The sequence below is a fragment of the Gastrolobium bilobum genome, unplaced genomic scaffold, assembly GCF_033153095.1.
Source record: "Gastrolobium bilobum isolate Gb01-03AN ecotype WA unplaced genomic scaffold, APGP_CSIRO_Gbil_v1 utg1266, whole genome shotgun sequence".
Taxonomy (NCBI): domain Eukaryota; kingdom Viridiplantae; phylum Streptophyta; class Magnoliopsida; order Fabales; family Fabaceae; genus Gastrolobium; species Gastrolobium bilobum.
The window spans coordinates 180838-201241 of record NW_026898770.1 but is presented as its reverse complement, the minus strand read 5'-3'; the positions used below and the strand labels follow the sequence as shown (position 1 = coordinate 201241).

Genomic DNA, 20404 nt, shown 5'->3' with positions numbered 1-20404 from the left:
ACTTGGTGGCTGAAATCAGGATATGGGGACATTGTTTTTGTTCCACACAGTGATGATTCCTTACCCTCCTCGTCTTTCACTCTCCTCCATGCCAAAACCCATTGCGCTTCCTCCTCTTTCTTGTTTGAGGTCAGAGTTTAAATCGTCTTAAGCATTTGGGTCTCTCTCCTTAACAATTCTTGTATTTTCTAAATGGGGTGTCCTTTAAATCCAACTTCGATGCCTCATTGCGTAAAAAGCAATCATTTTTGCAGTGACCGTTCATAGTTTATATAATTGATCTCTCAAATGATTCATGGCTTTACCTGTTCTTCCTGTTTAATTCTTATAACGTATTTTCAGGAATAATGGAGATGTCAATGGCTTACATGAACAAAGGTATTCGCTTTTTCTTTTTTGCTTAAATAAATATTTTCTTGTATATATTAGTCTGTTCATACAAGAGGCTACTCGGCAACTAATTTAGGAATCTGTATACTAGGTTAGAGGGTAACACAAATGTGGACATGTCCCAGGTATGCTGCTTTTGTTTCAAATGTATTGTGTTTTTCACATTTCCTACTTACTCTCCTTATTTTTCAAGTATTTCATTGCCTTCTTATTGTATCTTTTTTCCTTTTTATTTTAGTCAACTTCTGATGATGACCAGAATTTGAAACATGGTGATATTTGGCAATTGTTCAGAGAAGCTCAGCAGAGTTGGTTCTTTCAATACCTTAACTTGCATTCTTTTGGGGGTTTGTTGGGTGTTGACCTCAGTCATATTTGTGCTTTGCAGAAGAGTGTTTACTTACTTCTGGTGTATTTTCTTATTGCATGCAGACATACTATACTTAAACAAACAGCGCCTAGTGGCTATTGAGGAACTTAACAGAACAAACACAGAAAAACAGTCTTTACTCAGTAAGATAAAGAAATTGGAAGCAGAAAAGCTGGCCGGAGCTGCTAAAGGTGACTGCGTCATGGCATGTATACAGCATATTTGGTCAATTGTAGAATAGTGCATGTTACTTGTTATTAGCAGCCGGTAGATTATCTTCAGTGTTACTTATCATTTTTTTAAAATGATGTTCGTTTCTTCCCTAAAACCATTATGAAATACGTTTCTTTTCCTTTGCTAAAACTATTAATTTCTTTTTCTTTTGCTTCAATTTTTTCAATAGGATGTGTTATTCTCCTATTTATTTGTGTTACTTCTCTTCTAATAACATTTCCTATTTTATTTCAAAAATTTCTGTAGTATCATCATACAGCAATCATAATTTGTGCTCATATACCTTATACATAATAGCTTGCAGATTTTTGTGCTAACATCTAAAAAAAAAATCTATTATTAATAGGATTTTAGCAACAATATATTTTTACACTATCACTAGATGATTAATTGAACTAAATGTTTCTGCTTGTATTTTGTAACCCAGATACACTATCAATTTGTTCAGAATTGCTGCTTCGGATTGACTCAATGGTCCTTAGCAGCATGATTAGCCCTGGAGAGGCATCTGAATTAAGAAGTTTGGTGATAAACCACAAAGTGAGCGTGGCTGATGTTTTTAATGTCATATCAAACAAAAGAGATTCTGAACTTCTGGGACAACTTCGTCACTTTTCAGATGGAAGCAAAAAGTAAATCCTGCCTGCATTTGATCATTTTATTCTTTCATGTTTTAACCTTACAACATACGTTATGTTACTTGCCTACTCAAACTCCTAGAAACATATTTCAAAATTGCCAGCCATTTTATTTTACTGAATGATAGTGACATGCAGCTTGTGGCATGTGCAAATTACTGAAAAGCAGCTCAGCATGCCCAGAGACATGAACAACTGAATCTAAAAAATTAGCAGATGTATATGTTTTCTGTATAAGTAGTAAAGAATTTATTGAAGAATATGTTCCTTAGTCAGTCTAGGTTTATGTTGGAACTATGCTACTAACTATTTGCGAATTCCGTGGATTGTCTTCACATTATAGGCTTGCTGTTCATAATTGATACTATGTTCACATATTTCTTTATTTTATTTTTCCTATTTTCCTTCAGTTTTCCTATTTTAGATGGATTTTTTAAAATCTGATCGTTCTTCATCGTATTAACTTCATTCAGGAATGGTTTTCATATTGTTCACATTTGCACAGAAATGACACCGTTGATCCGTAGAGGATCTATAGCACCATATGTGACTGGCATATCTCGTGCACTTCAAAGAAAGGGCCATCTGGTGGAGGTTATATTGCCAAAGTAATTAAGAAATTTATGTCCTTTTTATTTTCCTTGCTTCTTCTGTTATTTCTTTCAATTAATTGTCAAACAAAGTGAGCACTGGACTTCTTATTCTATTTTATGCTCTGTATCTAAACATTAATGTCTATTATTCTATTTCTATTTTAGTCTAATAGTTCCCTGATATTTATAATTCCTTAATTTGGCTGTATCTAATTTTCATGTAGGTATGCATGTTTGAACCTGGATGAAGTGCAAGGGTTGCGTCAAGTTAATACAGAGGCTTACTCATATTTTAATGGTCAATTACATAGAAACAATATTTGGACTGGGTTAGTTTGGCTTTATTTGTTTATTTAATTACCATAAGTCTGCATATAAATGGATGTCAAATAATATGTACTGATGGTGATGAAAGAATTAATGGAATATATTAGAGATGAAGTTTAACGTCTTGTTTCTTTGTTTAAAATCTACTGATTTTCCTTTCCTCTATACTTACTCTTAGTGTGTGACAGTGTTGTTTATGGCATTGGAGTCACTTTGATCGAGCCATTGGACTACCCATCCTTTTTCAGCCGTGAGATGATATATGGCTACCCAGATGATTTTGAAAGGTGAGTGAAATCATATTTGTATCGGTTTATCTACTTTGCATCTGTTATCATGGTAAAATAAAGAAAAGTATAAAATTTTAAGTCCATATATGGCTAATTAGATAATTTTGAAATGTTTTTTAAGGGAAAAAATTGATTTAAGAATTAAAATTAGAGACTGGAAGGCAGGATAGTTTCTTCAAATGTGGGTTTTTGAGCTTGACAATATATGCTTTAAGTGCTGCCTGTATTGCAGTAAAATTGGATGAATTAGTTCACAAGTTGTAAAGGTCAAAGGAAGGGAAGCTAATTGGAGGAAAAACATTTAGTAGTTTTTGCTTATTATATACTATTTTGGAACCCATTATGACCACCTTTGTTGTGCACTCAAACTATCTTTAAAGAGAGAAATAGAAGTGATACTCTGATAGCTAGCATCTCATCAGCACTTTACTTTCCGGTTATAAGTGGGAGGAAGGTTAAATCTGATAGAATTAAGGTTTTTCCTTTACTATGGTCTACATAATTGTCAACAATCTTGATATGATATCTTCTTGTGCCATCAGGTTCTCCTATTTTTGTCGTGCCTCACTGGATTATATAGTAAAATGTGGGAAGCAACCTGATGTATTGCATCTGCATAACTGGGAGACTGCCATTGTTGGGCCCCTTTTCTGGGATATATTTGCTAATCAGGTGTCTGTCCTTAAATTTTAATAATTTTGATTGGTCTGAAAGCATATGTTAATGGGAGATAAGATTCTGAGCATACTTGTCAGTAGCAGTTAGCGGCCGGTAGCGGTATTGCCTCTACGGTGAAGTATTAATTCCACATATATTATACTAACAGTCTAATACTACACAAATATAAATGCTCAAACATAAGAAGTCACACATAATTCTACAATCAATGTCAAATACAAGGAACATAAAGGAAGGATCCAAAATTAAACACAAATGAACTATGAATTCCACAAAATCAAACACATAATTCCACAATCAATGTCAAATAGTGGGTAGTGTCGCATTGCACATTTGTACATGCCGTTACGCTATGCCGCTACCGGTGAGCATCACGTTGCTGTTGTAGCTGCCGACTGCCGCTACCCGCTACTATAGCAGTTTAGTGGTGCTATGGGTCGCTACTGACAACCTAGATTCAGAGAGTATTGCAAATGGTGTAAGATGTGGTATAGTAACTTATACAAGAAAAAGAAAAAAAATTCATTTCGGAACTATTTTGGTCTAGATAATAGCAATGCCTCAACTTCAATGACTGATTATACTGTTTGATTCACGGAGAATAAGTGGCAGACAAGGAAAGGAAATTGAATTCCATATGGCTTCAAAATACACAGTATCCAGCTCTTGAAAGTTCAAGGTCCTGATAAACATCTTAGAAGACAACGTCATTTGGCTACTTGCTGTCTCCGAAAAGCCATAGATGTAATAATTATGTTCTTATTGACTCCATCTCACCTTCTCTTGGCATTATCGTGGGCGTCTGCTGTTGTTACAAATGTCAATATGCTATGATCCTTTTTTTCAACCATCTGGGCTGGAGACTATCTCTACTTACTCAATCCTGTACCTAATAGGAAACTGCACTTACCATGGCTGGTGGCATAATCAAGCCCTTAAATTGCTTTGTCTTTTTGAAAAACAAATTCTGCGGAGTTCTGCTTGTTGCGTGCAGAGTTCTGTTTGTCACATAGATCTTTTGTTGTTACTTATTCTTTTGTTTGTGGTTGTTTACCTAGAAAAAAGATCATTTGCAATATTCTAAATCATTTGTTTTGTTTAGGGACTTGAGAGAACCAGAATATTACTGACATGCCATGGCTTCGCTTCACAGGTTAGTTACATATATTACCCCGTTGGATATGCATTTTGTGTTGGGTTTTCTCAATCTTGACATTTCTTCCAGCTGGAAGTTGCATTTAATCTGCAGGAAAATTACATAGTTTGTTATGGAGTTATATTTTTTCTTTGATCACGTCAATCTTGTGATTATTGGATATGCCATTTATGATATAGGGTATTGAGCAACCAGATAAGTTGGCCTTATGTGGACTGGATCCTTTAAGACTTCATCGCCCTGATCGATTGCAAGACAACACTAACACACAACTTGTCAATATTTTAAAGGTGTTATCTTTTCTCTTGTATTCTGTAGAATATTCTAGATTATCATTTATTACTTCCTTGCTATTTGTTCCCTTATTTATTAATGTCTCTTGTTATTGTAAATAAGCCTCTTAGTTTACTGTTGCTATTTATTAGCATTGTTCTTTGTACTCAATATAAATAGGACCTATTGGGTCTCTCAATGTAATCAATCAATAGTGTTATACAGAAAAACACTCTTTCTTTTCATCATGGTATCAGAGTCTCGTCGCCCCCCATTTTCTCTTGTGGCGTTTCTTAGCACAGGTAGGCTGGGCCTGTTGCATTGTCCACTCTTCAAGCCCAATGGGCTCTCGTGTGAGGGGGCGTGTTATATAGTCTTGGTTGTATGTGCAACTAATGTGGCCTTTTTTTCCCACCCTTTGTTTTTTGCCTCTGTCAGAGCTGGTTAAAATCCAGTCTCTTCCCTGTTCTAACTTCCCTTCCATTCTTTTTTTTTTTGTTTTTTGCCTCTGTCAAGGCCAGAACCCTCACCTAGACACCTCCAACCACAAAACCAAGGCCACCATTAGGTCCAGAACAAAATTCTGAGCCAGCCAACACAAGACCCGTCGCCGGAGACCCAGCCACGCGCCGCCATGCGCCACCAACATCCTTCAGCTTCGCCGGCGCGTGTGGTCCACGCGCCGCCCTCCCATCATTTTTTTCCGGCGGGTCATACCCCGTTCTGATCGTCTGCCTTCCCTCTTCCTGTTTTGTCAAAATCATATTTGGAGGAATTTTGTTTTCTGGGTATTGTTGTTAGGAAGCCATGGACACTGAAAATGTTGAAAATTCATCTGGAGTTTCGACCGGAACCTCACCCCTTCCCATTTCTTCGTCTTCTGGAGACAACCCAGCAATGCAGATCACCAATCACCGTTTAAACGGTAGAAACTATGTGCAATGGTGTCAATTTGTTAAGTTGTTTATCCAGGCCAAAGGGAAGATGGGGTATCTGGATGGAAAAAAGGTTCAACCAGCAGAACATGAACCTGGCTATGATGTTTGGGTGACTGAAAATGCTTTGGTCATGACATGGCTGACTAATTCTATGGAACCGGATATCAGTCAAACTTATTTATTCCTTGATACGGCTCAAGAAATTTGGGAAGCTGTTAAAGAATACTACTCTGACCTGGGCAATGCCTCTCAGGCTTTTGAACTCAACACCAAGGTGAAAGATTTACGCCAAGGAGGGATGACTGTTACTGAATACTTCCTTGCTCTAAAAACATTGTGGCAAGAGTTGGATCTTTATGATAAAGCAGACCTTCAAGGTTTAGACGCTAATGCAATATTCAAAAATTATATAGAGAAAAGGCGTCTCTATGATTTTCTTGCTGGCCTTAATTCTGATCTGGATGATGTTCGTGGAAGAATTTTGGGGCAAAACCCATTACCTTCCATTGCCACTGCCTTTTCTGAGGTACGAAGGGAGGAGCTTCGCCGAAAGGTAATGTTGGGTGATAAGGACTCTAAGTCCTCTGATGGGTCAGCCCTTATAACAAAGAATACTGCTCGTCCTTCTGGGGACTCAAAACGTTCTGACCGTTGGTGTTCTCATTGCAATAAGGGTGGTCACACCCGTGAAAAATGTTGGGAAATTCATGGCAAACCACCAAACTGGAAACCAAAAGGTCAGAACAAGAATCGTGCTAATCAAGTATCTTCTGAAGATAAGGGGGAGGGGTCTCATGTCCCTTCAAACCCCGGTGGTGTTCTCTTCTCTAAGGCCCAGTATGAGCAATTTCAGAAATTGATGTCTCAACCTGCTGAGGCAACTAGTCATGTTGCTCAAAAAGGTATGGTATTCCATGTTGAACGTAGTAATCGTTGGATCCTTGATTCAGGAGCCTCTGATCACATGACAGGTAATGCAACCTTATTTTCCTCCTATACCCTTTACTACCACCCGTCACGAATAAGAACAGCTGATGGAAATTTCTCCACTATTGCGGGCAAGGGATCCATTAAACTTTCTGAACATATTATTTTGAACTCAGTCCTTCATGTTCCCTCCCTTACTTGTAACCTCATCTCTATTAGCAAATTTACTGCTGAGTTGCATTGTGTTGCTAAGTTTTCTGCAAATGCTTGTATCTTTCAGGAGCAGGACTCGGGGATGATGATTGGCAGTGCTAGAGAGGAAGAAGGGCTATACTATTTGGAGGAGGATCTTTGTGAAAGGAGGATTTTTTCAAACCACTCTCTATGTTTATCAGATGATTGTAATGATGTTTTGTTATGGCATCGTAGGTTAGGGCACCCAAATTTTGTTTATCTTCAGAAGTTATTCCCTAACTTATTTATCAATAAAAAGCCAAGTTCCTTTCTTTGTGATATTTGTCAGCTTGCAAAACATTCTCGTGTCACTTATTCTCCTAAGAAATATCATGAATCTTCTCCCTTTACATTGATTCATAGTGATATTTGGGGACCTGCACGTGAAAAAAATGTCTCGGGTGCTCGTTGGTTTATTACTTTCATTGATGATCATTCTAGGGTATGTTGGGTATATCTCTTAAAAGACAAGTCTGATGCGGCATCCACTTTTAAAAATTTTCATGCTATGATTCAAACTCAATTCCAGACTCCTATCAAAATTCTGCGAACAGACAATGGCACTGAATATTTTAATTCTATTCTTGGAGATTACCTAAATCAGCATGGAATTATTCATCAAAGTTCTTGTCCTAACACCCCTCAACAAAATGGGGTGGCTGAAAGGAAAAATAGACATCTAATTGAAGTTGCTCGAGCTCTCTTATTCACGATGCATGTCCCTAAATATCTGTGGGGGGAAGCCATCTTGACAGCTTCTTATCTCATTAATCGAATGCCTTCTCGGGTACTAAATTTTCATTCTCCTTTATCTTGTCTTACTAAATCTTTTTCTTCTTTCTGTGCTCTTTCTCTTCCTCCAAAAATATTTGGCTGTGTGGTCTTTGTACATATTCCTCCACATCAAAGGTCCAAACTTGACCCTAAATCTATTAGATGTGTCTTCATAGGATATTCCCCTAATCAAAAAGGCTATAAGTGTTACTCACCTTCTCTCCGTAAGGTCATTGTTTCCATGGATGTTACCTTTTATGAGACACAATCCTTTTTTTCCCCGACTTCTCCTCAGGGGGAGTCTACTGCTATGGATGAAGATAAGCCTGGGAAACCAAATGAAGCTGTTGTCTTACCTTGGCCTTTGGAAACAGGGGGAGCAACTATACCTGAGTCTAATGATCCTCCCAGTCCTTGTGATCCTCCTGGTAAATGGGGAAAATTCTACAGCAGGCGCAAAACACATCAAGAGACTCTAGACTGCCAGGATCCTGACTCGAGTCCTTGCTCTAGCAACCCACTTGAATGCACTAGCACAACCAACATTGATATGCCCATCGCCCTTCGAAAAGGTACTAGATCTTGCACTGCTCATCCTATTTCCCATTATATCTCATATGAGAAGTTATCTCCAGGTTTTCGTGCTTTCAACACTATGTTAGATAGTACCGGGATACCCAAAAATATCCAAGAAGCACTTGATGACCCAAAATGGAGGAACGCCGTATTAGAAGAAATGGATGCACTTATAAAAAATGGAACATGGGAGTTTGTGACATTACCTAAAGGAAAGAAAACTGTTGGTTGCAAGTGGGTGTTCACAATAAAATTTAATGCAGATAACAGCATCAACAGGTATAAGGCCAGATTAGTTGCTAAGGGATTTACTCAGACTCATGGGATTGATTATCAGGAGACATTTGCTCCTGTTGCCAAGCTTAACACTATCCGCGTTCTACTATCTCTTGCTGCCAACCTTGATTGGCCATTGCAACAGTTAGATGTCAAGAGTGCCTTCTTGAATGGTGATCTACATTAGGAAGTTTACATGGATCCACCTCCTGGTTTTGAAAAAGGGGATGGTTCTGTGTGCAAGTTGCAGAAGTCTCTCTATGGACTTAAACAATCTCCCAGAGAATGGTTTGGGAAATTTACTCAAGTTGTTAAGGGAAGAGGGTTCACCCAAGCTCAGACTGATCACACTTTATTCTTTAAACACTCTGACAAAGGTAGAATTGCTATCCTTATTGTTTATGTTGATGACATAATTGTCACTGGTAATGATACCGAGGAGATAGCCTTTTTAAAAAAATGTTTAGCTGATCAGTTTGAACTAAAATATCTTGGATCTCTCAAATACTTCCTTGGCATGGAAGTTGCTCGAAGTAAGGAAGGAATTTCCTTAACTCAGCAAAAATACATTCTAGACCTGTTGCAAGAAACAGGTATGCTTGGGTGCAAGCCAGCAGAGACTCCAATTGAAGCTAATATCAAGATGGGAGTTGAGGACGGGGAAGATGTTGATAAGGAGCAGTACCAGAGACTAGTGGGGAAATTAATCTATTTGTCTCACACTCGTCCTGATATTGCTTTTGCTGTGAGCATGGTTAGCCAATTCATGCATTCTCCTAAGGAAAAACACCTTAGTGCTGTTTATAGAATTCTCAAGTACCTCAAAAACACCCCTGGTCGAGGAATTCTCTTTAAAAAGGGGAACAAAAGGATGATTGAAGTTTATACAGATGCAGACTGGGCTGGCTCTGCAATGGACCGAAGATCTACTTCAGGATATTGTACTTATGTCTGGGGAAACCTTGTGACCTGGAGAAGTAAGAAACAAACTGTTGTTGCAAGAAGCAGTGCAGAAGCAGAATTTCGGGCTTTAGCCCATGGTATTTGTGAAGGAATTTGGTTAAGAAGGCTTCTGGAAGAGTTGAAGATCTCTTATTCCCTACCTATCAGATTATATTGTGATAATAAAGCTGCTATCAGCATTGCTCAAAATCCTGTCCATCATGACAGAACAAAACATGTGGAAGTCGATCGTCACTTTATCAAAGAAAAATTAGAAGACGGTAGTGTATGCTTGTCATATATACCTACCAAGGAACAAACGGCAGATATTCTCACCAAAGGTTTACTTAAGCCGACCTTTGAGGATTTGATCAGCAAGTTGGGAATGATCAATATATATCTCCCAACTTGAGGGGGAGTGTAGAATATTCTAGATTATCATTTATTACTTCCTTGCTATTTGTTCCCTTATTTATTAATGTCTCTTATTATTGTAAATAAGCCTCTTAGTTTACTGTTGCTATTTATTAGCATTGTTCTTTGTACTCAATATAAATAGGACCTATTGGGTCTCTCAATGTAATCAATCAACAGTGTTATACAGAAAAACACTCTTTCTTTTCATCATATTCTTTATTTTTGTCTGACTTAATCTCTATAACAATTGCAAGATTGTATTGAAGAAGCCATTGGGGCTTTCTTTTCTTGCTTTAGCTTCCCACCCCCCTCTCTTCATTTTCTTGAAGACGCATAGGAAGCTAGAACCTTGGACTAGTCTTTCACCTTAATATTAATTGGTGAATTTTAGAGAATCATTACAGTTTGCTTCTTAGAACAAGGCATAGTTATTTGTGTTTCTAGTGAGCAGTGACCTAATCCTTTAGTAAAATCTCAGCAACTTATGCAGTCATGGATTTGATTCTTCCAAATTTTTGTAGTGGGTAACACTCCTTATCAAATTATACACTTATCATTAATGACACCATGCTAAAAAGGCAACAGAATGACCACCGCGCATTCAAGGAAAACAAGAGGACAAATTTACCCTATGTTCCTGCAGGAAGAATGAGAGCATTGCAATCTTCATACTATTGAGAAATGTGCAATGTCTTGTGATGTTTACAAACATTGTTGCTTTGTCATTGAGCATTTATTGTGGAGGTTTTAAGTAATTATTATCTAACCCATCTTATGGGACAGAATAAATGCTTGTTATTGCAGGTTAGTTAATATGAAGAATTAACTTCTTTGCTATATTAAGTATTTAATTGTTGAAATAACATCATATGCCATTCCACAAAGTCTTTTTTTGAGTCTTGAGGTGTATTTACTTATGACTGTCCAACACTGAGTCTTCCTTCAAATTTGCAGGGTGGAGTTGTCTATTCGAATGGAGTTGTAATAATGTCCTCCATCCATCCAAAGAACATAATTGTTCATAATTTGAGTCATGGACTGGAACCTACTTTAAATGTTCATAGGTAAGTATGCAGTTGAAACATTTTTCCAATCTTGTTTAATGTTTGATGAGGGATTATTTTTTCTTTTTCTTGCAAATCAATATTAACTTGAAATTGTTAACATCGCAAATGAACCGGTTGATAAATATATTAGTTAATTCTTTTAAAACTGTCCCCCTGTACTGTTTGAATAACATGGTTTTATACTAAAGCCTTCTCCATCTGACTTTTCCTAAGTATTCAAAATGGAGAATTACATTTGGTTGCAGGGACAAGTTGGTCATTGCTCCTTATGGATTAGACAAATCCACATGGGATCCTTCAACAGACTATTTTCTTCCAAAAAATTTCAATGCTGAAAATATGAATGGAAAAACTGTTTGCAAAGTAGCATTGGTGCAACGGCTGGGGTTATCTGAACATGCTTCTATTATTCTTGTAAGCGACTCACCCTTTGTTCCTTTTAAGCCTTATTTGTGTGCCATGACAAATATGTATGAGGAGAAAATGATCGATACGATTTATTTTATATGCAATCCCTTCATTAGATAATTATCATATAAGAATACAATGAGCTAATTTCAGGATATGCATAATGTAAGTTGTTGTTTTGCCAACTATAGTTTAAGCATTCTTGAAATATTTAGTTTGGACAGTTTCACGACTATTATATACTTTACACGTTGGCCTTCATAAATAGAGAATTGGTTGAATTGAATTTCTATACCAATGTACATCGGTATATGAAGACTTCGTCTCAGACTTCGTCTCAGAAGTTAAAAGGGAAACTAATATACCTAATAAAGAGGAAAATATCCTTCCTCATAAAGGGAAGAATAAAGGAGGAAAGTATCCTGATCCCTAAAATTTCTCTACCAGTCTAACTATCTAAAGATATAACATGCTCAAAATAAATAATATTCTGAACGCTCATTCAACAGCTTTCTACATGTTGATTCCTCACTTTTTCTCTTTTCAAGGGTTTAATATAATTGTTTTAACATTTTGTCCATTCCTTGAAATCTAGATTAGAGTAAGCATAGTTATGTAAGTTTCACATTTACCCTGCTAGATCTGAAATTCTGCCTAGACTCTAGGACAAATTTGAGAGAATTAGCAACACAAGAAGGGAATGAATTGAGTTGCTCCCAATTTCCTCCAACAAACAAAAACCAATTGTTGCTGTACATAGTATAGAAGTCCCACATCGAGTGTACATAGTATAGAAGTCCCACATCGAGTGTGTCTCTTTGTATTCTTCAATTGGTTTGCTATATAATAGCACCAATGTTGTGTAGTTCAATATAACAAGTATTACAATGAATACCTCTTGTCTCTTGATAATTAACATGGTATCTAGAGCCTAACAAGAGGAATCCTAATCCGCGTTTTTTTTCCGGTGGACCACTTTCTGCTGAGTAAAATATTTTTTTCCGGAAACAGTCATATCTGTCAGTTTCCGGCTTCCATATATCGTCTACGGACCTGTCTGATCACTGCCGCCATTAGGCACCACTGTCCACCGCCGTACACCGCCGTTGACCGCCGTCCACCGCCGTCTCCGGCGAGTTTTCCGGTGAAACCCATATCGATCTGATCGCCACGAGAAGGCGCTCCTTTCTGTCCAGAACCCATCCTCAGATCCTCCTACACGCGCGTCAAACAGCGGCTGCAACTCGTTTTGTTGCAGCGGCGCGTCCCACTCCGGTTGGCCGTCGTACCACCACGGTTCCCTTCGTCTTCTCCTTGCGCACTTGGATCTGTCCTCACTTTGTTGTTTCGACTTCGTTTCGGCTTCCTACAGTGTCTTTTCCCTTGCTGGTCACTATTCACAGACGTTTCTTTGCTTTTCGTTGCTTTTCATTTTTGTTTCAGGTAACCCATGGCTGATTTGTCACCCCACGATGCATCCAAGGGTTCTCAAAAGGCTGACCCGCCTGTTTTTTCTAATTATGTTAATGTTCCGCTGCACGTCGACAAATTGGATGGCTCCAATTATGACTCTTGGGCTTCTGATCTCCGACTTTGGCTTGATGGACAGGACTACACTGACCATCTCATTACTAAGGCTGAGTCCATCTCGGTAGATGTATGCCCTCATTGGAAAAAGGTTGATGCTCAGTTATGTAGCATCATCAAGTCTACCATCCACTCGTCCTTGAAGCAGATTTTTCGTGCTCACGTCACTTGTGAGTCTGTTTGGCGTCAGGCCAAGTCACTTTATACTAATGACACTCAGCGACTCTATGGGGTTTGTCAAAATTTGATCACTACTATTGCTGCTCAACAACTTGATGTCTCTATGTCTGCTTACTTGGGAAAAGTTCAGGGCCTCCTTCATGATTTCAATGAACTGTTGCCGCCTGCTGCAGATCCTGCTAAAGAACTTGAGCAACGCAGCACGTTCTTCATGCTCATGGCTCTTTATGGTTTGCCCCCGGCATATTCTGTCAACCGGGATCAGATCTTGGGCTCTACTACTGTTCCATCGCTTGACTCTGTTTGGTCTACGTTGCTTCGCATTCCACCTAAGACTTCTATGGAGCCTGCAGTATCTGCTCCCTCTTCAATTGACCCATCTGCCCTTGTCTCCAAAGGTTTTGCACGTGGACGCAAACCCTCTACGAGACGCTTTCTCTGCACTCATTGCAAAAAGTCGGGCCATACTATTGATCGTTGTTGGGATCTTCATGGTCGCCCTCCTCGCTCCGCTCATTTTGCTCAGACTACTGTTCCTGCCTCGGACTCTGCCTTGATTGCTGGATCACAGCCACCTCCTGGTACCACTGCCTCTAGTGCACACACGGGTAATTCCTTTGCTGGTGTTTCGCACTCGCCCTCTCTTGGTCCATGGATTCTCGATTCTGGTGCATCTGACCATATTTCTGGTAATAAGTCTTTATTTACCTCTCTCTGTACGTCTGGTCCCTTGCCCAGTATCACTATGGCTAATGGGTCACTGGTTCAGTCCCAAGGGATTGGCACTGTTCTCCTTTTTCCTTCTATTCTCATTGAGAATGTGCTTTATGTTCCTCATTCTCCTTTCAACCTTATTTCCATTAGTCGCTTGACTCAATCCCTTGACTGTACTATTTCTTTCACTAAAGAGTCTGTCATTTTGCAGGATCGGAGCTCGAGGAGGACACTTGGCGTCGGATCTGAGTCCAATGGCCTTTATCAGCTTTCAACTTCTGTTCCAGTGTGCTCTGTTGTGGATTCTCCGCTTACTATCCACGCTCAGTTGGGTCATCCCAATCTTGCTAAGCTCCAGAAGATGGTCCCACGTTTCTCAAATTTATCTAGTTTGTCTTGTGAGTCGTGTCAGTTAGGGAAGCACACTCGTAGTTCGTTTCCCGATCGTGTCAGTCGTCGGTCTTCGTCTCCTTTTGCTTTAGTTCATTCAGATATTTTGGGTCCTAGTCGTACCGTTTCCACTATGGGGTACAGATATTTTGTAACTTTCATTGATGATTATTCTCGATGTACTTGGTTATTTTTAATGAAAAATCGGTCTGAATTGTTTTCTATTTTTAACAAGTTCTTTAATGAAATCCTTACTCAATTTGGTGTTTCGATTCGCATTTTTCGAAGTGACAATGCTCGTGAATATTTGTCTCATCAGTTTCAAACCTTCTTTGCATCTCACGGCATCCTTCACCAGACATCATGTTCACACACCCCTCAACAGAATGGGGTTGCTGAACGCAAGAACCGTCACCTAATTGAGACTACTCGGACACTTTTGTTACATGGTCATATCCCATTCCAGTATTGGGGCGATGCTGTCCTCACAGCTTGTTATCTCATTAATCGGATGCCTTCCTCCGTACTTCATAATCAGGTACCACATTCTGTGTTGTTTCCCCATCAACCTTTGTACCCACTCACTCCTCACATCTTTGGTTCTACTTTTTTTGTCCACAATCTCAGTCCTGGTCTTGACAAGTTATCTGCTAAGTCACATAAATGTATTTTCCTGGGTTACCCTCGCTCACAAAAGGGTTATCGTTGTTATTCTCCTAGTCTTCGTCGTTACTTTGTCTCGGCGGATGTTACATTCTTTGAGTCTATTCCATTCTTTGACTCCTCCTCCCATCCCAGTGATTCTGTTGCTACTCAGCTACCTTTACCACCTGTTTCAGTTCACTATATACCTTCACCATCTCCTTCTTTAGATGTCCCCGTCCCTGTTCCCGCCCCTGTTCCCCCCCTCCAGGTCTATCATCGTCGGCAACGTCCCCCTGTTCCCCAGGACCCTGCCCCCCCCCCCCCCCCCCCGAGTCTGCCCCTATTGTTACTGAGGCTCCTGTGGACTCACTTCCGTCATCATCTCCTCCGGCAGCTCCGATCCTTCCGTCTGACATTGATGTGCCCATTGCACTCCGGAAAGGTACTCGTGATTCTCGTCCCCCTCCCAGGTATTTAATAAATTTGAGTTATCATCGTCTTTCACCATCCCATTTTGCTTGCCTCTCTTCTCTTTCTTCTGTATCTGTTCCTAAGACTACAGGTGAGGCGTTATCACATTCTGGTTGGCGACAGGCCATGATTGATGAGATGAGTGCACTTCAGAGTAGTGGTACCTGGGATCTGGTTCCCCTTCCCTCTGGGAAGTCTGTTGTTGGCTGTCGATGGATATACACGGTTAAAGTTGGTCCGGATGGTCAGGTGGACCGTCTTAAGGCCCGCTTGGTGGCTAAAGGTTATACTCAGATATTTGGCCTTGACTATGGTGACACATTTTCTCCCGTGGCGAAAATGACTTCTGTTCGCCTCTTTATTACTATGGCAGCCATTCATCACTGGCCTATGTATCAGCTGGACATAAAGAATGCTTTCCTCCATGGTGATCTGCGGGAAGAGGTTTATATGGAGCAACCTCCTGGGTTTGTTGCTCAGGGGGAGTCTAACCTAGTTTGTCGTCTCCGAAGATCCTTGTATGGTCTAAAGCAGTCTCCCCGGGCTTGGTTTGGAAGGTTTAGCACTGTTGTACAGCAGTTTGGCATGACTCGAAGTGAGGCTGATCACTCAGTCTTTTACAGACACTCTGATTCAGGTTCTATTTATTTGGTAGTATATGTTGATGATATCGTCATTACAGGTAATGATACTCATGGCATAACTCAGATAAAACAACATTTGTGCCATCATTTTCAAACAAAGGACCTTGGAAGACTCCGATATTTCTTAGGGATAGAAGTGGCCCAATCCAAAGATGGCATTGTACTATCACAGAGAAAATATGCTATGGATATTCTTGAGGAAACAGCATTGTTAAATGCTAAGCCCGTTGATACTCCTATGGATCCAAATGTCAAGCTTTTACCAAATCAGGGGGAGCTATTTTCTGATCCAGAAAGGTATAGAAGATTGGTTGGGAAACTGAACTATCTCACAGTTACTCGACCAGACATTTCCTTTGCAGTCAGTGTAGTAAGTCAGTTCTTGAATTCTCCCTGTGAAGATCACTGGAATGCAGTAATCCGTATCCTCAAGTACATCAAGACTGCTCCTGGCAAAGGTCTTCTCTATGAAAACAAAGGTCATACCAGAGTTGTAGGATACTCAGATGCTGATTGGGCAGGTTCTCCTATTGATAGAAGATCCACTTCTGGGTATTGTGTATTCGTTGGAGATAACTTGATTTCCTGGAGAAGTAAGAAGCAAAGTGTAGTTGCTAGATCAAGTGCTGAAGCAGAATATCGCTCCATGGCCACAGCTACCTGTGAACTCATCTGGTTAAAACAGCTACTGAAGGAACTCAAGTTTGGAGACACTGGCCCAACATCTCTCATTTCTGATAATCAAGCTGCTTTGCATATTGCTTCAAATCCAGTGTTTCATGAAAGGACTAAGCACATTGAGATAGATTGTCATTTCCTTAGGGAAAAAGTTCTCTCAGGAGATATAGTCACTCGTTTTGTCAACTCAAATGATCAATTAGCTGATGTATTTACTAAGTCTTTGAGAGGACCTAGAATAGACCAGATATGTAACAAGCTTGGTGCATACGATCTATATGCTCCAGCTTGAGGGGGAGTGTTGCTGTACATAGTATAGAAGTCCCACATCGAGTGTACATAGTATAGAAGTCCCACATCGAGTGTGTCTCTTTGTATTCTTCAATTGGTTTGCTATATAATAGCACCAATTTTGTGTAGTTCAATATAACAAGGATTACAATGAATACCTCTTGTCTCTTGATAATTAACACCAATTATGAATGCAACGAACAAGAATAATGTAACCAAAGGAATATGAATGTGATAACACAGATTAAAAGATGTTCAATGCAAGCATAATGGCAAACAATTTCAAAATATGCTCTGAACTCGAGACTTGTTATTTATTTTGACAAAGAACTTCATAAGATGAAGAGAATAAAATTACAAGGAATTTAGAGGATGAGGCATCCTCCATAACAAAAAATTGAAAAAGAAAAGAAAAATAAAACAACTAGGAAAAAGAGAACAAACTTGTGCCTACGTTCCCCTCCCCAAGCTCATGCTTGAAATTTTCTTCACTATTCTTTTTAAAATTATTTTTTATTATTTTCTTTGAGCAAAATTAATGGTTAAAGTTGAATTTTTGGAGCAGTCTCTTATAAACAATAACTTCTACTACTCGCATATGATGTCATCAATTTTGTACGTGTTGTTTTACTAGGCTTGTCTGCTCGTTATTGCAATTTTTATCAGGTTGGATGCATTTTTTCAGAAGGAACTGACCTTGATGAGAAAAAGATGAAGGATGTTATCTTGAATGCTAAGCAGCACAACGTTCAGGTTGCAACTCTACGAAATTTATTTTCCTTTTTCAGGAAAGTATAGAGTTGCATGGGGCAGTTATACTTACTACTATTTTAATTTTACAACTCTAACTACCTGTTTGGTTACTGTTGAATCAACTTAAAATCAACGGTTGAAAAAGGAAAAAAATTAACGTTGATTTCAAATTAATCCAACGATAACCAAATAGGTAGTAAGAATGATAAGTCTAAAATGGTGATAAGTATAACCTTCCCGTAATTGCATTGCTTATAAGAATTCCTTCTAAAAGAAAGCTGCGAACATAGCAGTATGCATATGAATTTTTATCTGTTTGCTTATAGGACAAACATGATTTTTATTGGTCCTTGTTTTTATAATGAAGAAAAAAATGTAATGAGACCACAAAGTAAATAGACGTTGTATTAAATGAATCTGGCTTTGGCAAATTCTTGTTCCAGAGGGTTTCCTGTTCGAAACTAGTTTTGAATAATTATATTATTGATTCTCTGCAGTTTATATTTGTGGCGTCCAGTGAAAGTTCAATCTCGAATCAGGCAGTAGAATCACTTCAAAAGGAACTCAAGGTCCACACTGTGTTCATAACTGGTTGCTTATATATATGTTACTGTGCAATGCATTGAGTATTAGTCGTTTTGGCTCCATTTTTTTAATCGAACTGCCTGGACATATCTTGTCATAACTCATTATCCAGCAGAATGAACACTTCAATTTAATTTATCTGGTCATTAAGCTGCTTTATTATGATATTATGTTGTAGAAAGCTCAATTAATAATAGTTATTTTGCTTTGTCTGCTACTAACAATCTGCCATTCCATTCATAATCTGCAGGATGATAATCTTAAATTTATGCTTGCATATGATGAAGCTCTGTTGAATTTAGTCTTTGCAGGATCTGACATTATCTTGTGCCAATCTTTTCTTGATCCTACTGATGAAATCCCAGTAAGTCCATCCCCTCCCCTTTATTGGTGATTTTCCTCCACTAATCAGCTCCTCAAGTAAAACATGTACTAATTAAATTTGGTGGCCTAGCTTCTAGGAAGTTGCTTGTTTCTAAACGAAATTAAAATTTCTATATGAATTTGTTTGTTGTCTTCATGAAACACTGTTCTGATGGTTCACCTTGGATGCTTATCAACTTACACTTCATTATTATTATTTTGTCCAGTGCAGTATTCAGTAACCTAATCTAAGCAAATTTTGTTTCTAAGTGGAGATTTTCATGTGTGTTCTTGGACATGTCAACTGAGTTATATAAATTGCATGTGTAGCTCAAAGCTTTAAGATATGGAGCAGCTCCAATAGCAGTTGGCACAGATGCTAGCACAAACAGGTAACCATGGTCCATTGAAATATTTGTCATAGATGATGATTTTTCTCCATACTTGTATGAAACTAAAATCATTTATATCTGCAAGGGCAATACCTTTTGATAGGAACTTCATAAACCAAGACCACGAGGCCACTAAGTACTCACAGTTAATCAAATCTACCTTCGGAAACATGTCTCTTAGCCTTGCCATTGATGAAATTGTATGTAGTTTCTCGTGGTTTTCACTAATTAATTTTTACTCATATTCTTGAAAGAAACCAGTCATGCAATTATGACTCATTAATTATTGACTTTCACGTGCTTGTAGAGGAGTAACCCATCCAAATGGAAACAAAGAATAACGGAAGCAATGGCGTATGACTTGTCATGGGATGGTGAATGCTATGAAGTTCATGTTGAAGCTTACTCAGCTATAAAGAATTTGTGATGTGGATCTCATATACATGTATGTATATATGTAGTGATTTTTTTTGTTTATTATTTTGAGATAGGGCTCAAAATTATTATTTGAAAGACATTAGCTCCTCAAATTTGGTGCATTGTAAAACTAGTACCATAATCATACTCGGTGAGACAACGAAACCAGAATAATGAAATTATGATGCACTAGGAAGTACCCTCCACATTTTACTGTTATTATTATTATTTTATTTGGGAAACAAAGGAAACAAAAACAAGCTAGTTCAACTTCCTTTAATTAGTCTTTAATTATATAATTTATAAGTAATATATAGCAGAATGAAGCCCATGTCAATGAAAGAACAATGGTAATTATAATTATGATAATAATGATACCTACACATTACTTTTGAAGCATATCCTAGAAATTCCTGGTATTCAATAATATATTCTCTCTCTTTTTACCTTCCATCTCACTGTAAGGCTTTTATAGATTTTTTTCTAAGATTAGTAGTACTTTAAAAAGAAAAAGTAAGGATATGAAATATACAAGTAAGAAATATACAAGTAAGGTGGATCGGTGATACAGTGGCAATAAACTAAACGCATATAAGTCATTTGGATTGAATTCAAAATGATGTTGTTCTAAGAAGGAAATTAAGATATTTTGGTAATTATAATTTATTTCAAGGTTATAATAGCCTTTATTATTATAATTTTTTTAATCTTTCAATTCTGATCAGAACCGGTTTCACAACTGGACCGATCATGTGATCTTCCTCTACACTAATTGATGCCGAAAGC

The 20404-nt window shown here is 38.3% G+C and overlaps 1 protein-coding gene across 2 annotated transcripts; it reads left to right on the top strand.

The window, feature by feature from the left end:
- Nucleotides 1-19781, top strand: LOC133283946 (probable starch synthase 4, chloroplastic/amyloplastic). Of its 2 annotated transcripts, XM_061480879.1 has the most exons (20): nucleotides 1-129; nucleotides 343-378; nucleotides 482-515; nucleotides 629-698; nucleotides 823-951; nucleotides 1422-1626; nucleotides 2106-2240; nucleotides 2450-2554; nucleotides 2741-2839; nucleotides 3385-3514; nucleotides 4623-4673; nucleotides 4856-4966; nucleotides 10988-11097; nucleotides 11346-11514; nucleotides 17775-17861; nucleotides 18359-18430; nucleotides 18697-18810; nucleotides 19140-19201; nucleotides 19287-19401; nucleotides 19509-19781. In XM_061480879.1, the coding sequence occupies exons 1-20, from the start codon at nucleotides 23-25 to the stop codon at nucleotides 19626-19628; spliced, it is 2061 nt and encodes a 686-aa protein (XP_061336863.1). In that variant the 5' UTR covers nucleotides 1-22; the 3' UTR covers nucleotides 19629-19781. The 2 variants fall into 2 exon arrangements, 1 of the variants encoding a protein (XP_061336863.1); XR_009747846.1 differs by lacking the exons at nucleotides 19140-19201; nucleotides 19287-19401; nucleotides 19509-19781 and having other exon boundaries at nucleotides 17794-17861; nucleotides 18697-18758.
- Nucleotides 19782-20404: the final 623 nt, after the last annotated feature.